Here is a 19,166-nt window from a genome sequence, read left to right as displayed (position 1 = left end):
TTCGTCTCTGCTGCCTCCAAGTTGTGTGATCTCTGTCTTCCTTATTAGAGGCTTTTCTAGGAAGTCCGATAACCCTTGGTCATCTCCTTGTAATTAAACGTAGTGGTGGATGGGAAGGAACCAAAATGCAAATTGGAGACTCTGAGTAGGTGAGCAGGGCACGTCAACTTTGAGCTTCAGTGTAAGGTGATCCCGGTGGGCCCTTTTTTGGGAAACTCCTGGGTCGATGTCTTCAGGTTTTTCCTTTTGGGTGGTGAAATGCCTGGGGAATTATCTTCTGATGTCCTGTCTGAAGGATAAAAATATGGTGCCAGTCTTTTGAAGGCTGAGTTACGGAGGACTTGGTGGGGGTTAGGGCACTGATTCATTCTCTGCTTTATCTTCTGCAGAGAAGAGCCCTCCAGACCCCCACTGGCATGAGTATGTCACCCACGTCTGGCCAATAGGATATGCCTATAGGCTAGGGAATGGTGTGGTGTGTGCTGCAATTTCTAGGGGAAATTTTCCTTTCTGATAAAAAAGAGAGACACACAGAAGCCTTTCCTCTCTTCCTTTCCCTCTTGCCGATCACTATGATGTGAGGGTATGGATTCATGAGCTGGGCAACCATCTTGCAGCAACAATGCAATAAACTAGAAAATGGAAGCCTGTATACTGTGGTTTGAGGAGTGAAAAAATGAAAAGACCATGGAGCCTTGATTACATTGTTGAGCCTCTAAACTCATCGAATATCATACCTACTCCAAATGCAGGAGATGCCAAGTCAATAATAAACGAACTCGTGGTTTAAGCCTTCATTAATAATATTTTCTCTTCATTACAGGTGAAAACAGCCTGACTAATAACACTCCCAGAACATGTTACTGGTCTCAAATTGTTCTGGCTACTGGAAAGAAAGCTATGGCTCACTGGAGTTGACGATAAACTAGCAATTTATTCATTCAATATTTATTGAGTACCTACTGTGTGCCAGGTACTGACTTAGGTTCTGGATTTGAAATCCAAAATCTAACTAGGAAGATGTGGGAGGCATCAACCAGAAAGAGATTAAGCAGGATTCTCCTGATGCTCTGACTGCTAGTTAACACGTGTGGAGCATTGCTGTGGCTGAGCACTGTGTTAAGCACTTAACACTTCACCTGCACACCAGCCTCCTGCTGTAGGTCATATTATTAACCCCACTGTGCAGATGAAGACACTGAGGCTCTGAGAGCTTAGAAAACTTTCCCATGGCAACATGGCTAGTGAGTATCAAATCCTTTACCCCACACTTAAGCACTTCACAGGTAGACAGGTCATGAGCACCCCTTTTGCAGCCAAGAAGAAAAGGGCATAATTTGGCAGAGAACAGGGAGAAGTGCTGTATTAGTTTAGCCAGTTGGTCAATCAGTTAAGTAGTGAGTGAGTGAGCAACAGATCACCCATTCAAACGAATGTGGGTTCATGTCATCGTTTATGGGGCCTATCATGAGCAACCACTGCACTAGGCTCTGGGATGCGAGACCAGACAAGACGCTATCCCTGCCTCCAGGGCCCTTGTAGCATGGACACCAGTAAGCAGATGACCAGAGACCAAGTGATAGGAGCTGTATTCATCATGCACACAGGTGGCCTTGGAGCACAGAGGAGGGCTAGATGGATTTTGACTTAGGAGAAGGGGAGAGAGCTGGGGACTAAATGCTTCACAATGGGGGTAATATTTTACCTGGATTTAAGAGCAAGGCTCAGGAAAACTGTTTGGTTTCTCAAAAAGTTAAACATATGACCCAGCAATTCCTCTCTTAGACATATAGCCAAAAGAACAGGATACTGGGACTCAAACAGATATTTGTACCTCAGTTATTATGTAGTACTATTCACAATAGCCAAAAGGTAGAAACACCTTGAGTGTTCATCAGTGGATGAATAAACCAAGTGGGTATATACACACAACGGGATGATATTCTCAAGTGTTCATCAGTGGATGAATGAATGGTTAGACCAAGTGGGTATATACACACAATGGGATGATATTCAGCCATTAAAAAGGAATGAAATTCTGACACATGCTACGACGTGGATGAACTTTGAAGACATCATGCCAAGTGAAATCAACCAGACATAAAACTACAAATATTTTATGACTCCACTTATAGGAAGTACCTAGAATAGGCACATTGATAGAAAGTAGATTAGAGGTTACCAGGCACTGGGGGAGTGGAGAATGGGGTGCTTCATGGATTGGGGGTTTCTGTTTGGGGGGATGAAAGTTCTGGAAATTGTGGTGATGGTTATGCAACATTGCTAATGTACTTAATGTGAATGTCCTTGATGTGACTGTACACTTAAAATGGTTAAAATGATAGATTTTATGTTATGTGTGTTTTGTATTTATCAATAAAACAAAATGAGGTAGTCAGGCTCAAATTTTGCCCAGGTTGAGATGTGGCACCTTCCATCAGGCATTGTAGAACCTGGGCCTCCAGGAAGCAGGACAGATGAAGGGATCTAAGAAACCATGCCAGCCGGGTGCGGTGGCTCTCGCCTGGAATCCCAGCACTTTGGGAGGCGGAGGCAAGGGATCACCTGAGGTCAGGAGATCCAAACCAGCTTGGCCAACATGGTGAAACTCCATCTTTACTAAAAATACAAAAATTAGCCAGGCATATTGGCGTGCACCTATAGTCCCAGCTACTTGGGAGGCTGAGGCAGGAGAATCGCTTGAACCCGGGAGATGGAGGTTGCAGTGAGCCGAGATCGTGCCACTGTACTACAGCCTGGGTGACAGAGTGAGACTCTGTCTCAAAAACAAACAAACATACAAAAAACAAACAAACAAACAAACAAAAAACCATGCGAAATCATAACCATGGCGAGCTTAGTCTCATGCTGGGAGCCAGGAGGGTGGGTGAGCCCAGGGTGAGCAGGGGTCAAGCCATGGGCAGTGCTAAGCTGGAAGGGTGTCCTGGTACAGGGGCGAACAGGCAGGAAGGGCAAATTCAGATGCCTTCAGGTGCGGGTGAGTAATGGGATCTGTGAGCCTCAGAGGGGAGTATGACCATAGGGAGTGGGGTCACTGTGGTGAAAGGAGAACTTTCAAATAAAAGGCACACCAGACAAGTGCTCTGCTGGACAATCACACCCACAAAGCCCCACCTCTGCTGCCCTGTCTATCCTGGGGCTGCCAGACTGTGCCCCATGTGCAGTCTGCAAGGAAATGACTGCTTGTCCCCTGCTCGCTGTCGTCTCAGGTCATCTCCAGGTGTCTCCTGATCTTCTGACCCCCTTGGCCTGTGCAGGGATTCAGGACTCACGAGCAAAACCTTGTTTAGAAGCATCCAGGAAGAATTCCCCACCTATCAACCTTTGACAAGGCACTTCAGACTGTCCCTTTAGCCATGACTGTCGTAACTACAGTTAAGGTCCTCTGGGTGAAAGAATCTAAGGGTCAGAGACTGGGAGCAGGCAGGGACGGTCTGGAGAAAGCCCTGAATTTACAGATAGAGAGGTGGGACCCAGAAAGGCAGCCATGAGTAGGGAGCCCTTTGCCACTGGAAGGCTTGCAAAGGCTGAATAATCCCTTGGGGGTGATGCTTCTATCAGGATTCTCTTCCTGAGTCAGCGGATGGACTGGACTTTGTAAATAGTCCCTTCTGGTTCTGAAAGTCCCTGATCCAAGGCCCCCCATGAAGCCGCTGTCAGCTCATTTCCCTCCTCATTAAATTCATTCCCCATCTGGCTTTGCTTTGGAGAGGTTATTATTGGTAATCAACCATCAATTCATCTCTAATGATGCAGCCTGAACACATTGTTGGCTGAAGCCTGGACCACATCTGCCTTGCAGGGTGACATCCCCAGGAGGTCTGGCTAACCTCTGACCTCTCCCCACCCCTCTTTGGACCCATAGAGGCCCCACTTCTGCCCTCAGCCTCTCTCCCTCAAGTCCCCAGGACCAGCCTTATAAATCAGCAGTGGCCTTCCCTGGGACTCTGAAGGCCTCTCAAATCTACCCCTTCTGCCTGGCCCAAACCTGAAACTCTATCTGCAGAGTCTGTGGTGTTTGACCCAAGGCACTGTGACTACCCAGAGAGGCACACTCTCAGATTTCACTGGAGGGCAGGGGACCCAGGAGGGGAGAGAGGGACAAAAGGGAGGGAAATGCAGCGCCTCAGTACCTATGCTAAGGAGGGCTGTGCCTGTGTTTCCTGAGCTGTGAGAAGACTCAGTTTCCAGAGGGCAGACAGGTCAGACAGGTGCTTCTGTGTAAATTTACATGAAAGCTTATTGCTTTTCCTAAGGGCACATTTTAAACAATACCTTAACCCAAAGGATGGGGATGGTGGCATTTTAAGGCACTGTGCCTGATTTGGGGAGACTGCTGAGGACATCAGTGGGAATCCTGGGCCACTCAAATTCCACTAGAAGGTGAGGCCCATACCTCTAGCTAGGTGTGTGGCCAGCCTCGCTTCTGGGGGTTGGGACAAAAAGCAACACTATGCAAACAATGTGCATCACATCTCTCCTAACGGAGCCACCAGGGCTGGGAGGCACACCCGGGTGTGTGCCCAAATGCCAACTTTGCAGCCTCAACTTGGATAAAGTATCCCAACCTCTTGGAGCCTCAGTTTCCTCAACAGTGAGAGGAGGACAAGCTGAGCTGCTGTGCTGCCGCAGGGAGGGTTGGTGAGCAGCAGGTGAGGAAGCACGAAGACATGGGACAGAGCGGTGCTGGTGTGGAGCTCTGCAAGGGCCCTCCCCCCAGGTCTCAGGCCAACATCTCAGGACCTGTCTCCAAAAGAACGAGTCACCTAATACTAAGCACAGAGTTCACTGCAGGAGTCAGACACCAGCTGCAAAGTCAGAAAGGAGGCTAAGCCACAACACTATCAAAATGCTGGCCTGAGAACCTGATTTTTTTTGAAAAAGAAAATCCTCAGTTCTCATAGGATTAGACATTTCTTTTGTTCTCCCTCAGCAGGCTCCAGGGCAGCAGAACTGGGAGAAGTGGAAGTGTTCTTTAGGTCACACTTTTGCTCAAGAACGCACAGTGGCTCCTCGGTGCTAATAGAGGGGCAGTGAGCAGCCCCTGGTCAGCAGCATGCAGGGCGCCGGGTGTTCAGTGGAGAGCAAAGCAGGCATAGGGCCACCCAGCCTCAGGGGCTGGCCAGCTAGATCTCAGAGCCATGTTTTTCAAAGAGGGGCCTCCGACCACCTGTATGAGATTCACTTGCCAAGAGGTCATCCTTGCTTAAATGCAGGTTCCTCAGCCCTGCCCTTGGCCTCTCTGGGTCAGAATCTCAGGGACTGGGACCTGGGGGATCTACCTTTTATTTATTTTTATTTTTTGTCTTTGAGACACGGTCTCGCTCTGTCACTCTGCCCAGGCTGAAGTGCAGTGGTGCAATCACAGCTCACTGCAGCCTCAAACTCCTGGGCTCAGGCAATCCTCCCACCTCAGCCTCCCAAGTAGCTGAGACTACAGACATGCATCACTACACCTGGCTAATTTTTTACTTTTGTAGAGATGAGGTCTTGCTACATTGCTCAGGCTGGTCTTGAATTCCTGGTCTCAAGCCTTCCTCCCGCCTGGGTCCCCCAAAGTTCCGGGGTTACAGGCACCAGCCACTGCACACAGCCAGGATCTATCTTTTAAACAAGTTCTCCATAGGATTCTTAGGCACACTGAAGTGTGAGAACCAGCCCCGTAAGGACCTGCATCCAGGGACTGCCCTGCACTCTTGGTGGATTTTTTTTTTCTTTTTTGAGATGGAATTTTGCTCCTGTTGCCCAGGCTGGGGTGCAATGGTGCGATCTCGGCTCACCGCAACCTCCACCTCCCAGGTTCAAGTGATTCTCCTGCCTCAGCATCCCGAGTAGCTGGGATTACAGGCATGTGCCGCCATGCCCTGCTAATTTTGTATTTTTAGTAGAGATGGGGTTTCTCCATGTTGGTCAGGCTGGTCTCAAACTCCCGACCTCAGGTAATTCTCCCGCCTAGGCCTCCCAAAATGCCCGGATTATAGGCATGAGCTACTGTGCCCGGCCCTCTCTGTGGATTTCTACACTTCACCTGCCTCCCCCACCAAGGAGGGAGTCACTGAGGGAAAATGAAGAAATAAGGAATGAAGCGAGGTCATGATGTCTCCCTTGCCTGCAGGGAAAGCCTAAACCACCACATCTGTCACACCTGGTTTCTTCAGCTGCTCTTAGCATTCAGTGAACACATTGGGGCCACTTCCCCCTGCTTCCTCTTCCTGCTTGCCTCTCCTTGTGCATTAAAGCGGTGCTTCTTCTTATGCACACAACTTACCCAATTCCGTAAACCTGAACAAAATCTTGCATCACAACCAAAACATGTCATCTCTGTCTTTGCCCGCCTGGGGAGTAATCAGTGGTCATGTGATGATTTTACACCTGACTGCAAGTAGGAGAGAGTGAGAAAAAGTTGCAAAATAACAACAGCTTCAGTGAGACTGCAATCTAATTCTTTCCCATTTCAAAGAAGTCATAAGGAGGCTGTCTGGGGCTGGTAGAGTGGCTTCATGAAATCATCCAGTAACCAGCCTCTCTCAAAGGAGCTTCCTGACCATCTTCAGGGTGTACTTTCCTCCAGTCCTACATGGCTGTTCCAGTCCAGCCCTGCAATCCATCTTCCAGTTAGTACAAATGATAAAGAGGTGGAGAAAGGCACACCTCTTTGCATTAAAGAACACTTCCTGGGAATCACACATGAACTTCTGCTTACATCCCATTGCTCAGAATTAATCACGTCTGACTGCAAAGGAATCTGGGAAATGTAGTCTTCAATCCAGGTGGCCATATGCTGAACTAAAAGTCAGAGACTGTATTATCCAGAAAGAAGTGAGGGATAGATAACGGGGCCTGCTAGCACTCCCTGAGACACCTTGGCAGCATTCCCCAACTGCAGGTTTGCCGTGGTGAGCCCTATATTTGAGTTGATTTATGAATATATGAAACTGTCTCATGTCCAATAAGAGCAAAATCAGAGAGCATGTGGAAAAGTCAGTAGAAGTTAGAATCAGATAACTACAAAAGGATTAAGAGGAAAGTTTAGCTTTTCAGAGATGAGTATATGTGATTCCTTTGAATGGCGTCGATTTGGATTTAAGAACAACTGGATTAGAGACCACCACTGAAATCTTAACGTCATCATAAGGAGAAGAGTGCCTGTAGAACATTCTTTTCCCTGGTTAAAAAGGTCAGGTGTTGATTGAGTGTGGTGGCTCATGTCTGTAATCTCAGTACTTCAGGAGGCCGAGGTGGAAGGATTACTTGAGGCCAGGAGTTGGAGAACAGCCTGGGCAACATAGTGAGACCCTATCTCTACAGTACAAAAGAATTTTTTTTTTTTTTAATTAGCTGGGCGCTGTGGTGCACCTGTATAGTTCCAATTACGTAGGAGACTGAAGTGGGAGGATCACTTGAGGCTGGGAGATTGAGGCTGCAGTGAACCATGATCAAGCCACTGCAGTCCAGCCTGGGTGACAGAACGAGACTCTGTCTCTAAAACAAAGCAGCAGAACAAAAACAAAAAACAGAACAGGCATGTCATCGGTTCCTCCTTGGCCCTGCATTCAGGATCAATGTGCCATTCCTAAGCCTGACTTTCAATCCCATCTGATTTCCCACCCCTAGAATCTACTGCCACCTTTGTTCATGGTGTGCTTACACGGTAGATTACTTTCCCTGACGCTTCACTCTGATGCTCAAAACCCCCCGGTGCTCCCCACTGCGTACCAAAGAAACTTCTGGTTTCTTCACCAGGCATGCCCACACACACTCTCTGTTCCCATCACATTAATCCACTCATGTTTCCTTAACTCACCGTGGGTCTCCGTGTGCGCTGTCCCTTTGGGCATGTCCAAAGAGGCTTTGCAGGTGTCCACTTGCCACTGCAGGAGAAGGACATGTCCTGGCCGGCGGAAAAAGGATGAAAGACGTGAACCAGAACCACGCAGCAATGCACAGATGCCATGAGAAACAACAGCCATAGCCGCCTCGGAGCTGGCCAGCCTGCAACTCAGGGAGAATAAATGCTTACTGTTGTGTGCCACTGCCACTTGATAATTATTAATGATGTAATAGGTTGGTCGCAATCGCTAATGCATCCATCTGACTAGACATGCTCTTTCCTTGTCTAATCCGCTCTGAAGTATTTTCCTTTTCTTTTTCTTTTCCTTTTTTCTTTTTTTTTTTTTTGAGACGGAGTCTTGCCCTTGCCCTGTCGCCCAAGCTGGAGTGCAATGGTGCTATCTTGGCTCACTGCAAGCTCTGCCTCCCAAGTTCATGCCGTTCTCCTGCCTCAGCCTCCCAAGTAGCTGGGACTACAGGCGCCCGCCACCATACCCAGCTAATTTTTTGTATTTTTAGTTGAGACGGGGTTTCACTGTGTTAGCCAGGATGGTCTCGATCTCCTGACCTTGTGATCTGCCTGCTTCGGCCTCCCAAAGTGCTGGGATTACAGGCGTGAGCCACCACGCCCGAACTGCAGTATTTTCAGTGACTTGTTTTAGGGTACAAATGACGTCTACCTTCAGTTAGGATTAGATTTGGCCATGAACACAGAGACCCAAGTCTCAGTAGCTTAAACAAGACAGGAGTTTATTTTTCTTGCATCGAGTTTGTGAAGGGGATACACTGTCCACCACAGTCATGTGTGGTGAGTGGGAGCCGTCTATGTTCCTGAGGACTTTAGTGGCAGAGGGGAGACCATCCAGGAAGGGCTTCAGTGGCAAAGGGGAGATCGTCCAAGGGAGTGAGTGGGGACTAGAATCTAGCCTGAACTCCTGGCCTATGTCTGTGTCAAATGTGAGAAAGAGCACTGCTTCCTAACTTACCCACCCAGGGATAACATATTTTTGTGTGCCTGCAGAATGCAAGGATATGTGCTAGCTTTTTTACTTTTTTTTTTTCCTTTTACTTTTTTTTTTTTTTTTTTTTTTTTTTTGAGACAGAGTCTCGCTCTGCTGCCTAGGCTAGAGTGTAATGGCACAATCTCGGCTCACTGCAGCCTCTGCCTCCCAGGTTCAAGCGATTCCCGAGCCTCAGCCTCTCAAGTAGCTGGGATTACAGGTGTGCGCCACCACACCAGCTAATTTTTGTATGTTTAGTAGAGACGGGATTTCACCATGTTGGCCAGGCTGGTCTCAAACTCCTGCCCTGAAGTGATCTGCCCACCTCGGCCTCCTGAAGTGCTGGGATTACAGGCACGAGCCACCACACCTGGCCTGTTTTACTTTTATTTTTGGAAAAAATTGCAAATATAATCAAAAGTAGAGAGAATAATGCAATGAACTATCTCATGTATTCTTCATCTAGTTTCCACAGTTATCAACACAATGCCAATCTATTTTCATTGCTACAGCTTCTCACTGACCCCTCCCCTTTTTCAAAGAGAGAAGAACCATCCAGATGTCATTTAATATAATCTGTAAAGCATCTGTAAATACAGTCATCTCTCAGTATCTGTGGAGGAATTGGTTCCAGGACCCCTGCAGATACCAGAATCCAAGGATGTTCAAGTCCCTTACATAAAATCACGTATCTGTTTATCACCTACGCACACCTCCCTGTATACTTTAAATCCTCTCTATAGTCATGAGACCTAATGCAATGCAAATGTTATGAAAATAGTTGTGACACTAATTTAAAATTTGTATTAATTTTATTGTTGTATTGTTATTTGTATATATATATTTTTTCAAATATTTTCAACCGTTAAGTTGGTTGAATCTTTAGATGTGGAACCTGGAGGTAAAGAGAACTGACTGTGTAAGGGTTTTTTGTGTGAACATCACCATAATATCATTATACCACCTAAAAATACCCCAATAATTCCTTAATATCATTAATATCCAGTCAGTGTGCATTTCCTCAATTACTATTTATTTATTTGGAGTGTAGTGAAGCGAGCATGGCTCACTACAGCCTCGGCCTCCTGGGCTCAGGTGCCTCGGCCTCCTGGGTAGCTGGCCACATTCAGAATGGTTTTTTTGTATTTTTTGTAGAGATGGGATTCCATCATGTTGCCCAGTCTGGCTTCGAACTCCTAGGCTCAAGCAATCTCCTGCCTTGACCTCCCAAAGTGCTGTGATTATAGGCTTGAACCACCACACCTGGCCCCCAATTATTTTTATAGTTTACTTGTTCTAATCCCATCTCATGAAAATCTAAACACTGCATTTAGTTGATAGATCCCTTATGTCTCTGTAGGCTCCCCCTCCATCTCCTTTTAGCACCTGTTAATCTGGTTTTTGAAGAAAATGGTTGGTTTGTCCTGTAGAGTTTCCTCAATCTGAATTTTGCAGATTACATTCCAGTGGTATCTTTTACTACATTTCTTTGTTTCCTGTGCTTCCTAACAGTTGGAAATTAGATCTGGAGCTTTCATCAGGCTCAGGTTTCATTTTCTGGAAAGACCACCACATGGGTGGTGGTGTGTTCTATCAGAAACGCATCATGGCCCATTGTCTCTCTTTTGCTGATATTAGCAGCCATTAATGGTCATTGCCTAGAACTTGTATTTCATCAAGATGACATACTCATGATATCATTTTTTATTTATTTGCCAATACTTCTATAAAAAGAAATTTCTCTCATTAAATATTTCATTATCTTAAAATAATAGAGCTTGTATGGGAAAGACAGGACACATGCTTGATTCTTTCTCTTTATTTACCAATTTCTAGCATCCTCCAAGCGAACTTTATCTTCTATGAAAGCCATCCCACAATGTTCCTGTCTTCATTCCTGTCCCCAGGACTTAATCATATAACGCCCCCTCACTGCCAGGGAGTCTGGGATCTTCAGCTGGGATTTAACCTGGGCAGCCGGGTGCTCAGATAATTTCCCAATTACACTGGAGAAGGGGATTGTGGACCCCGGTACCTGCTTCATTTCCTGTTGGCCCATACTGTTTGAGGGTTGAAGTGGTTTCATTCATCTTATCTTGTATCCCTTGCACTTCCTGATGCAGAAGGCTCTGTTCAGTGACTGTGCAGTGAACATGTGAGTAAATGGTGCAGTCCTCACTGTTCCCACACTTTCCATGACCCAGGTTCCCAATTCGGCACAAGTACATTGAGCTCCTTCCTATATAGCACATTCATTCCAAGGTGCTGCTTCTCTTCTCTCTCTCTCTCTTTCTCCTATTCTCCTCCTCCTCCTCTTCCCCTTCCCCTCCACTTCCACCTTTTCCAGTTCCTTTTCCTTCTTTTTCTTTTTTTTTTGAGATGGAGTCTCACTCTGTTGCTCAGACTGGAGTACAGTAGTACCATCTTGGCTCACTGCAACCTCCGCTTCCCGGGTACAGGCAATTCTCCTGCCTCGGCCTCCCCACCAGCTGAGATTACAGGCATGCGCCACCACACCTGGCTAATTTTTGTATTTTTAGTAGAGTCGGGGTTTCACCATGTTGGCCAGGCTGGTCTCGAACTCCTGACCTCAGGTGATCCGCCCGCCTCGGCCTCCCAGAGTGTTGGGATTACAGGCATGAGGCACCACGCCTGGATCCAGTTCCTTCTCTTTCTCCTTCTGCTTTTAATTCTGGGCCTTTGTTCATATTTTGCCTCCTTGACTCAATGCCACTCCCATTTTCTTAGCCTGTTCAAAATAGACCCACACTTTAGGATTCTCACCTCCCCTGATCCATCCAAAGGATTTCCTGAGTATTCAGGCCTACCTTGACTTCTGTCTGACTCACCATCATCTTTGGTTATGGGCAGCCCGACCTGATTACTCTTTACTTTCTTGTGTTTATGCCCTGGCTCCCCAGCAGCCATCAGTGCCTGAGGCCATGCCTCTTTTTGCAGCAGGCTGCATCTAGAATCCCCGCCACATTCAACACGGGGCTGTCATGACACCAGTCCCAGGGGGTTCACTGATTGACGCATAGCTGTTTTGCACAGCTTTTGAAAGCTGTGTCAACTTGATGTCAACACAACATGGAGAAGAGCAGGAATGCTGTCATCATTCTTGAACATTTTTGTTATCTACATGACTGATGTGGTGAGTTTGTTTCATTTGTTGACTAAAGGACAATGTGGTCATAACCTACATGTAATGTTGAGCTCCAAAAGAGCTGTTCTTAAAACAGATACTTCTGGGCCCCAGAAACATGATGATCTATAGAAATCTTTTTGAAGGTGGCCATAGTGGAGCCAAAAGAGAGTGGGGATTCGAAGTGTGGGTCAGAGACCAAAGTGACAGCGCTTTCTCCATCCTCTAAGGCCATGTTTTTCCATTTTGGATTAGGAATTGTAGATCAACCTTCACTTTCATTTTTTTATACTTCTTGAGCCTTACATGCTATGCCACAAACATGCACTAGGTATTGATTTTGGCGGGGATTGACGGGGTGCGGAACATACAAAGGAAAAAAACCCCGAAGAATGGAATATTTCTACAAATCTTTCTACTCCAGAAATCTGCTTTATTGTACTTCTATGGACTTTAGCTAATGGGAGGGAGAGTGGAAAACAGTCATCCCAGCCTGATGGAAACAGAAAGTAGAAGCAAGACTAGGCTATGTGCTAGGAAATATGGATTCTAGTTTTAGCTCACCCATTGAGTGGCTGTGACCTTGTTTACAACCTTCTGAGCTTTAGCTTCCTCATCTGAAAAACAGAGATGGGTAAGACAATAATCGACTTTCATTCTGGAGACATCACTGTATTTACGTGTCTAGAATTCTGTTTGTGTGTGTGTGTGTGTGTGTGTTTTCAGATTCTTTACCTACTTTCTCACTGAATCCTCAAAATAAACCTATAAGGTAGGTCTGGCAGGGGTTGTGCTAATCCCCATTACACAGCTGGGTGTATTGGGGCTGAGAAATGTTAGGTAGTTGACAAGGTTTCATTGAAAATGAAATTCCTCCTCCTAATCCACAAAAATTCCTTCTTAGCAGGAGGCTCATGCCTGTGTTTGTATGTTGGTGTACTGACAAATGCAGGCATCTGTCTGTCACGTTCCTCTGATGTGCGAATGTGAAGGATGCAATTATTAGGTGGACTCATAGATTTCCCTTGGTTTGCATTGCTGGTCTGTTCTTTGATGATTGCCTTTGCCTGAGGGATGTTCCATGCTATAGCATAATTTACACTAACTGCATTAACTAGGCAATCATAAATAGCAATTGGATAGCAAGAGGTGGTGATCAAGGAGTGATGGTGAAGTGAAGGGAGACAACGAAGAGCCGAACAGCCAGGCCCGATTCTGTGTACTCTACAAATATTAACTCATCTGGTTCTCACAAGAACCCCACCAAGAAGGTTGCTATCATCAAGCCCATTTTACAGATGTTGAAACCAAGGCCTAGAGGAGTTAAATAATTTGCCTGAGCTACTAAGTGTCAGAGGCAGAATGTGAAGTCAGGCAATCTGATTCCAGAGCTTGAACCCTAACCACCTTCCTGTCAACGTCAGATTGGGTAATCATAAGCTTTTGCAAGCTGCTCTGGTACGAAGTAAGATTTTTAGAAAAGAATGCCCACCCAAAACTAGAAAGGTTGCACAGAGAAATTGGCATACCATATACATACTGCTGATAGTACTGACAATGAGTTTTAACTTTTTACAAAGCAATTTGTGGCAAAAGCCATAAAGTTTTCCATATTTGTCAATTCATGAATGTCAATCCTAGAAGTTTATTCTACATTTATAGTTCAACCAAAATGAGATGCCATATGCATGAAGTTTATTGTATGATCTGTAATAATGGAACACTGGGAGCAAATTAAGTGCCCTAGAATAAGGTATGATTAAGTAATTTCATTCACTTGTTGGAATATATAAAAACATTTGAAATGATAATTACAATGGCTACGTAAAAGGACAGGAAAATGTTTCTGATAAAATGTTAAGTTTAAAAAGCAGGATGAAAAATATGTAGATTATGATGACAACTATGATATATATGCATATTGGCCAAGCCTGAAATAGAACAGGAAAATATTCGAGTAGTTAGGTGCTTGTTAAAGTCCTTTCATTTTTTTTCAGATTTCAATTAGTGGTGGCATTGTGTTTATTTATCAGATAATGAAAAAAGGAAAGAGCTGGTGGCAGAAGTGGGTTGAAAAAAATTGCCTAGGGTGAGACTTGGACTGTTGCTGGGAGACTTGCCACTGGCTGTCTTCATCCCTGAGTTCTCTAGGGGCAGCCAGAGTTTAGGGTGGGAAAGAGAGCTCAGGCCTGAGGGATCCAGGTGCTTGTGGGAGAGAGAATGGTGCACCCTGGGTTCTGCCCTTGCCACTGAGAATGTGGTAGCTGTCTCGGTAAAGCCAGGCTGTGGTTTTCCCTTTGCTGTCCTGTCCATTGCCTCATCTCACTTATCCCATTCCTTATTCTTCAAGTCTCAAAAGCCTTAGAAGTCACTTTCCTGGAGTCAACTTCAACTCCTCCCCCTGCCACCCACTGGGCTGAGTGCCCCTCCAAGGTGCCCTGTTTGCCCAGCTTCCCATACTACCCACTTCTGCATGGACCAGGCTCTATGGTGATTGCCCATTTGCATCTCTGAGGCCCTCTCTGGCCTCCAAGAGTTGGGATCTTGGGCAGATCTGGATCACCCTGGATCCCTATGCCCTTACTTAACACAGCATGGATTAAACGAATGACCCTCCTTTTCCAAGGTGAGGGCAGGTTGGGGTTGTATTAGATTCTTTCCAGCTCCACATATTGTGATTTTTACCATCTCCTATTTATCATACTCATTAAATAAAGAAGCCACTGGGTTTTGAAGACAAGTCCCGATGTAGGGAATGTCCTCTGTCTTTTTGCCCGTGGGTGGGCCACTGAAGCATTGTCTGGCTTTAGTGTGTGGACTGTGAGCCGGATGGGAGGCGTAGGGTTGCCTTGGGAGTTTTCACAGAAGGTTGGCTGAGCTTGCAAGAACACCGCCTCAGTCGTCCTCCTGGCAACAAGGCTTGTGGTGAAGGCTCTTTGATTGGGTCTTGCTTGTCCCCAGCTGGACTGTCACAGGGCACATGTGACACGGTGGCCGTGCCTCCACGTGTGAATTTGCAAGAGCCGCAGAGCCTGATGTTACATATCTGCCGGCTGACTGTGGAAGTGGGCGTGTCTGTGCACATGGCTAGGTGTACCTGTCTCAGATCAGGGCAAAAGGTAGATGAGTGGCCCTGGGTTTTCTGGGCAGTGTGCCTCTGTGTAGACTGTTGGCAAAGACCTCAGTCAATGAGTGAATTTCAATTCAGCAAATAATTATTGTGAGCTTTGTGCTCTCCAAGAGCAACGACGCGGTGCGCCAGGCAGAGAACCTGGGGACCGTGTATGTCTAACCTGTGTCTGCATCCTGTGTCCCCTCTGTGTGTCTCTGAGAATGCGTTCTTGGCACGTGTCCTGCGTTAACAAGGCGTTTGGTGTGTGCATATCTGTGTGACAGTGCCTGGGTCCTGTTTGCGGCTGCTTGTTCGCATTCCAGCTTCCCTTGTGCCCGCAGTCAGGCTCTACACGTGCGCCAGCCTCCGAGCGCACGTCCCCGAGTGACCCGTGCGCGGTGTGCAGGGACCTCAGGGTCGTGTGCACTAAGGGCGCTCGTGCCCGTGTCTCTGCACTAACGAACGCACCTCCACATGTCTGAGTGCACGTCCCTCTCCATGTGTGCACGTTCCGTGTTCACGCCGCCCATGTCTGTGCAGGGGCGCTTCACGCGCGCGCGCTCCGGCCCGCGGGAGGCCAGGCACCCGCGCTGGGCTCCACGCGTCCCGTGGGGCTGACCCCTCCCTCTCGCCCCGCAGCGGGCCGCGGCGATTGGCCGCCCGCCCCCTTCCAGCCGTCACCGCTCCCTCCCCCCGCCACCCGCGCGCCCGCGGTCCCCGCTGTCCCCCGCGGTTCCGGCGAGGCCGCGCCGCGCTGCGCTCCGCTCCCATTGGCTGCGCGCGCCTTTGTGTGGCGGCAGCTGCGGCCCCAGCGCCTTTGAATGTCGAGAGGGGCCGGGAAGGGAGTCTTTCCATGGGCCATCTGTCTCCCCGCCAGCCGCCGCCCCACCGCCGCCCGCGCCCCGCGCTCCGCCTCCCGCCCCGGCGGCTCCCGCAGCCCCGCCGCCGCCCGCGCCCGCGCCCCGGAGCCGCGCCACAAAGGGCCCGCGCGCAGCCGCCGCCGCCGCCGCCGCCGCCGCCGCGCGAGGAGCCAGGATGGTCCTGGTCCACGTCGGCTATCTCGTGCTTCCAGTGTTTGGCTCTGTGCGAAACAGAGGTATCGCTTTTTCCTTTCGGGGTCTGCTTCGGAGCGTGTATCGCCGCAGGCACCGGGGCGGGGGCGGGCGCCGCGGGCGGCCGGGGGCTCAGGGCACACCCGCGAGGACGCAGGGCGAGCGGTGGCTTCCCCCCACCCCCTTTTAGGGGGACCCCCGAGGGTGGGGGCGGCCGCCCTCGTGGGAGCTTTTGTAGTGAAGTTAGGGTTTGGCGAATTTGGGTCCCTTCCTCCCCAGCCCCATTTTTTATTCTTTGCGGCGGACGTGGTTCCCCCAAATCACAGCCCCTTCCCCTAATACCTAGCCCTGTATGATCGAAAGGAGAAAGATACATGACCGTGTGTGTGTGTGTGTGTGTGTGTGTGTGTATGTGTGTGTGTGTGTGTATGAGAGAGAGCGGGCGCGAGAGCATGCTTGGTTTTCAGTGGTTTGCTTTTTTTGAGGTATATGTGTGTTTTGTGTTATGTGTGTTTGGTAATTTTTTGGTAATTAGTACCGATGGCTGGCTAGCTGGGACCTGGGTCTCTGCCCTATCCCATACCCCAGCCCCCCACCCTCTCCTGGGCACTTGCACGATTTTCCATCCCATCCTTTTTTCCCCTTTAACCCTTTTTGTGTATCGCCCTTGTGCTATTGCCCTGCTCACCCCGCCCCCCGCAACTATCTTTGTATGACAGTTGCATCCACGGGTTCAAGATGCTTGGGCGTGTGTGTGTGTGTGTGTGTGTGTGTGTATGTATGTGAGTGTGTGTACATGTGTGCGAGTGTGTGTGCGCGCGCCTCGGAGAGTCAGACCTGCGCTGCTGTGCCCCTCTGGGCCCGGCCGGAGCGGGGCGTCCGGCCCTTGGGTGTTGCGCTGTGTGTGAGGATGAGGTGGGAAGCTGCCCCCACGCCAGGCCTTTGCCCCGGGCAGCGGTTGACAAAGCAGCGGGCCGGCGCGGGCTTTGTTTTTAACTGTGATAAATGGGGTGTGTTTGCACGGTCCCCTTTCCCCACATCCCCTCTCCCTCACATTCTGCTACAACAATAGCTTGATTTTCCCCTCTTCTCCCCACCTCCACTCCACATTTCTTTCATTTTCTTTTAATAAAAAATTCCCACCTCCCAAGCAAATCCGAGATGCATTTAGATTCATTTTTTTTCTTTTTTGTATTCTGCCTCTGGACTCACATTTCTCGTCTTGGAAATGTTTCTTCTATCCTCTCCCACTCCACGTCTGCTTAAATCCCTGCTGGCTCAGGCCCTCCTCCCCCTCTCCCCACTCCCTCACACACAGAATGATGTCTTCCCTTGGCCGACCAGGGCTCCTCTACCAAGTCGGGGTGGGGGGTGGGGTCGCAGGGCCAGCGCTTTAGTGCGCCCCAGGGGCCCGATTGGGCAAGAAAAGGAAAGCCCAGCCCTATTTTATCCAGCCCAGCTGTCCCCAGCCCCGCGCCTCTCCCCAGAACCTAAAAGGCAAGCTTGGCCCCCTTAGGCCTGTTTGAACCGCAGTTTTTTGTGTGATGATAGAATGATGACATTCTGCATTTATCAAATCTTTTTTTTTCTTCATTGTGTAGCTCAGTGAATGGTCAACTCGCTGCTGTGTGCGCTGTGACCCTTCTGCCTCCGCATTTAGCTGTATTGTGACACCCTCTTAACCATTTCCTGTCTCCATCTGAGGAAGGCATTGCTATTTAAGCGGCAGTATCCCCTATCTCAGGCCAGCCTAGCCATGGGGGTGAGGGGGAGTGGGTGTGTGAGGAAGAAAGAGGGGGGCTGGATGCGATCTCCTTGAAATGCCACCCCCTCCCTCAATACACAATTATCTCTTATTACTTGGCATTTCCTCTTAAAACGGGTGTGGAACATTACACTAGGCAGAAATTCAAAAATGATTAAGAAGGATGTTGAGCCTGAAAGTATAATTATCCTGATTAAATCATTACCATCCTCATTAATACCACCAATCTCTAAATACCATTGCAGGATGCTGATTCCATGTTTTGAAATTCAAATTGCTCAGCTGCCTTTAAATTTTATTTTTAATACTACTTTCTCCCTCACCGCCCCTCCCCCCTCAAAAAAAAATCCAACAACACAAATTCTGCCCATCAGTTAAAGTTTACTTTCGTGGCAAACACGCCCACAGGAAATTCAAGGGCTGAGGGGTGAGTTGGTCTGTGGGTAAAATTTAGCACAATGTGATAAGAGTTCATGACCTTCCGATAGAGGATACTAATGCTTAACTCAACAAGGTCCTAAACCACAATCTTCTTGTAAAACTATTAGAGAGTCTGCCAGCTTAAATCTGTTCTTTTTAGTTTCCATTGTAGTAGTGTAGGATGTAGGCCATTTCAGAATAGATGTAGAGAAATAACCATTTTTGTATCTTCATCTTGTTTAGCCGAGTACATTGCACTGTAAATCCCTGTTAAGTGGATTCCTTTTGCCTTGGCTTAGAGGCTGCAGCACCCCATTTTTCAGTTATCTGGGTGGCTGTCAGTTAGCTTCTTGGCAGCGCCCAGGCATAACTGAGGATTGCACTTAGTTGGAGGCAAAAAATATTAAACATGTGTATTAAAAAAATCTTTGATGAAATGACAGTTGCTGCTATACCATAGCCTCTGAAAACTTGGTGCACCAAGGTCCCTGGCTTAAATGGGAGCCGTGGCCATAGTGTCTTAATTGTTTAATTGTACAATGTCAAGAGCATCTTTGGACATCCGCCCCGGCCCTCAGAGCTGCCCCTTTAACAGCCGGCTCCCTTCTGCTGCTCGCCAGCCAGACCTGCTTGAAAACTGAAACAAAACAGCAGCAATAATGAAAGAATAAGGCCCCTACTTTGAGGGCCCTTCCAAAATAAAGTCCCAAATAGCCTCCCCAGACTGCCATTTGGCAATCTGAAAAGAAAGAGAAAAAGAAAAGAAAAGAAAAAAGAATCCCAGCAAAATGGTTTTCCATTAAACAGGGGTAGCGTGTTC

General features: G+C 48.0%; 2 protein-coding genes across 2 annotated transcripts in view; one reads left to right on the top strand and one right to left on the bottom strand.

Annotated features, from left to right (window-relative positions):
* The window catches only part of ATP5F1A (ATP synthase F1 subunit alpha), a 541,488-nt gene that overhangs the window by 234,894 nt on the left and 287,428 nt on the right, over positions 1-19,166 (bottom strand). The window lies entirely within an intron of this gene.
* The window catches only part of ARK2C (arkadia (RNF111) C-terminal like ring finger ubiquitin ligase 2C), a 127,929-nt gene continuing 124,853 nt past the window's right edge, over positions 16,091-19,166 (top strand). The window contains exon 1 of the mRNA XM_050767979.1: positions 16,091-16,205. Coding sequence (XP_050623936.1) covers positions 16,145-16,205 — 61 coding nt within the window. The 5' untranslated portion in view covers positions 16,091-16,144. The remainder of the gene's footprint in view (positions 16,206-19,166) is intronic.

This window comes from Macaca thibetana, chromosome 18 (genome assembly GCF_024542745.1).
Source record: "Macaca thibetana thibetana isolate TM-01 chromosome 18, ASM2454274v1, whole genome shotgun sequence".
NCBI lineage: Eukaryota > Metazoa > Chordata > Mammalia > Primates > Cercopithecidae > Macaca > Macaca thibetana.
This window is presented reverse-complemented; position numbering and strand designations above follow the sequence as displayed.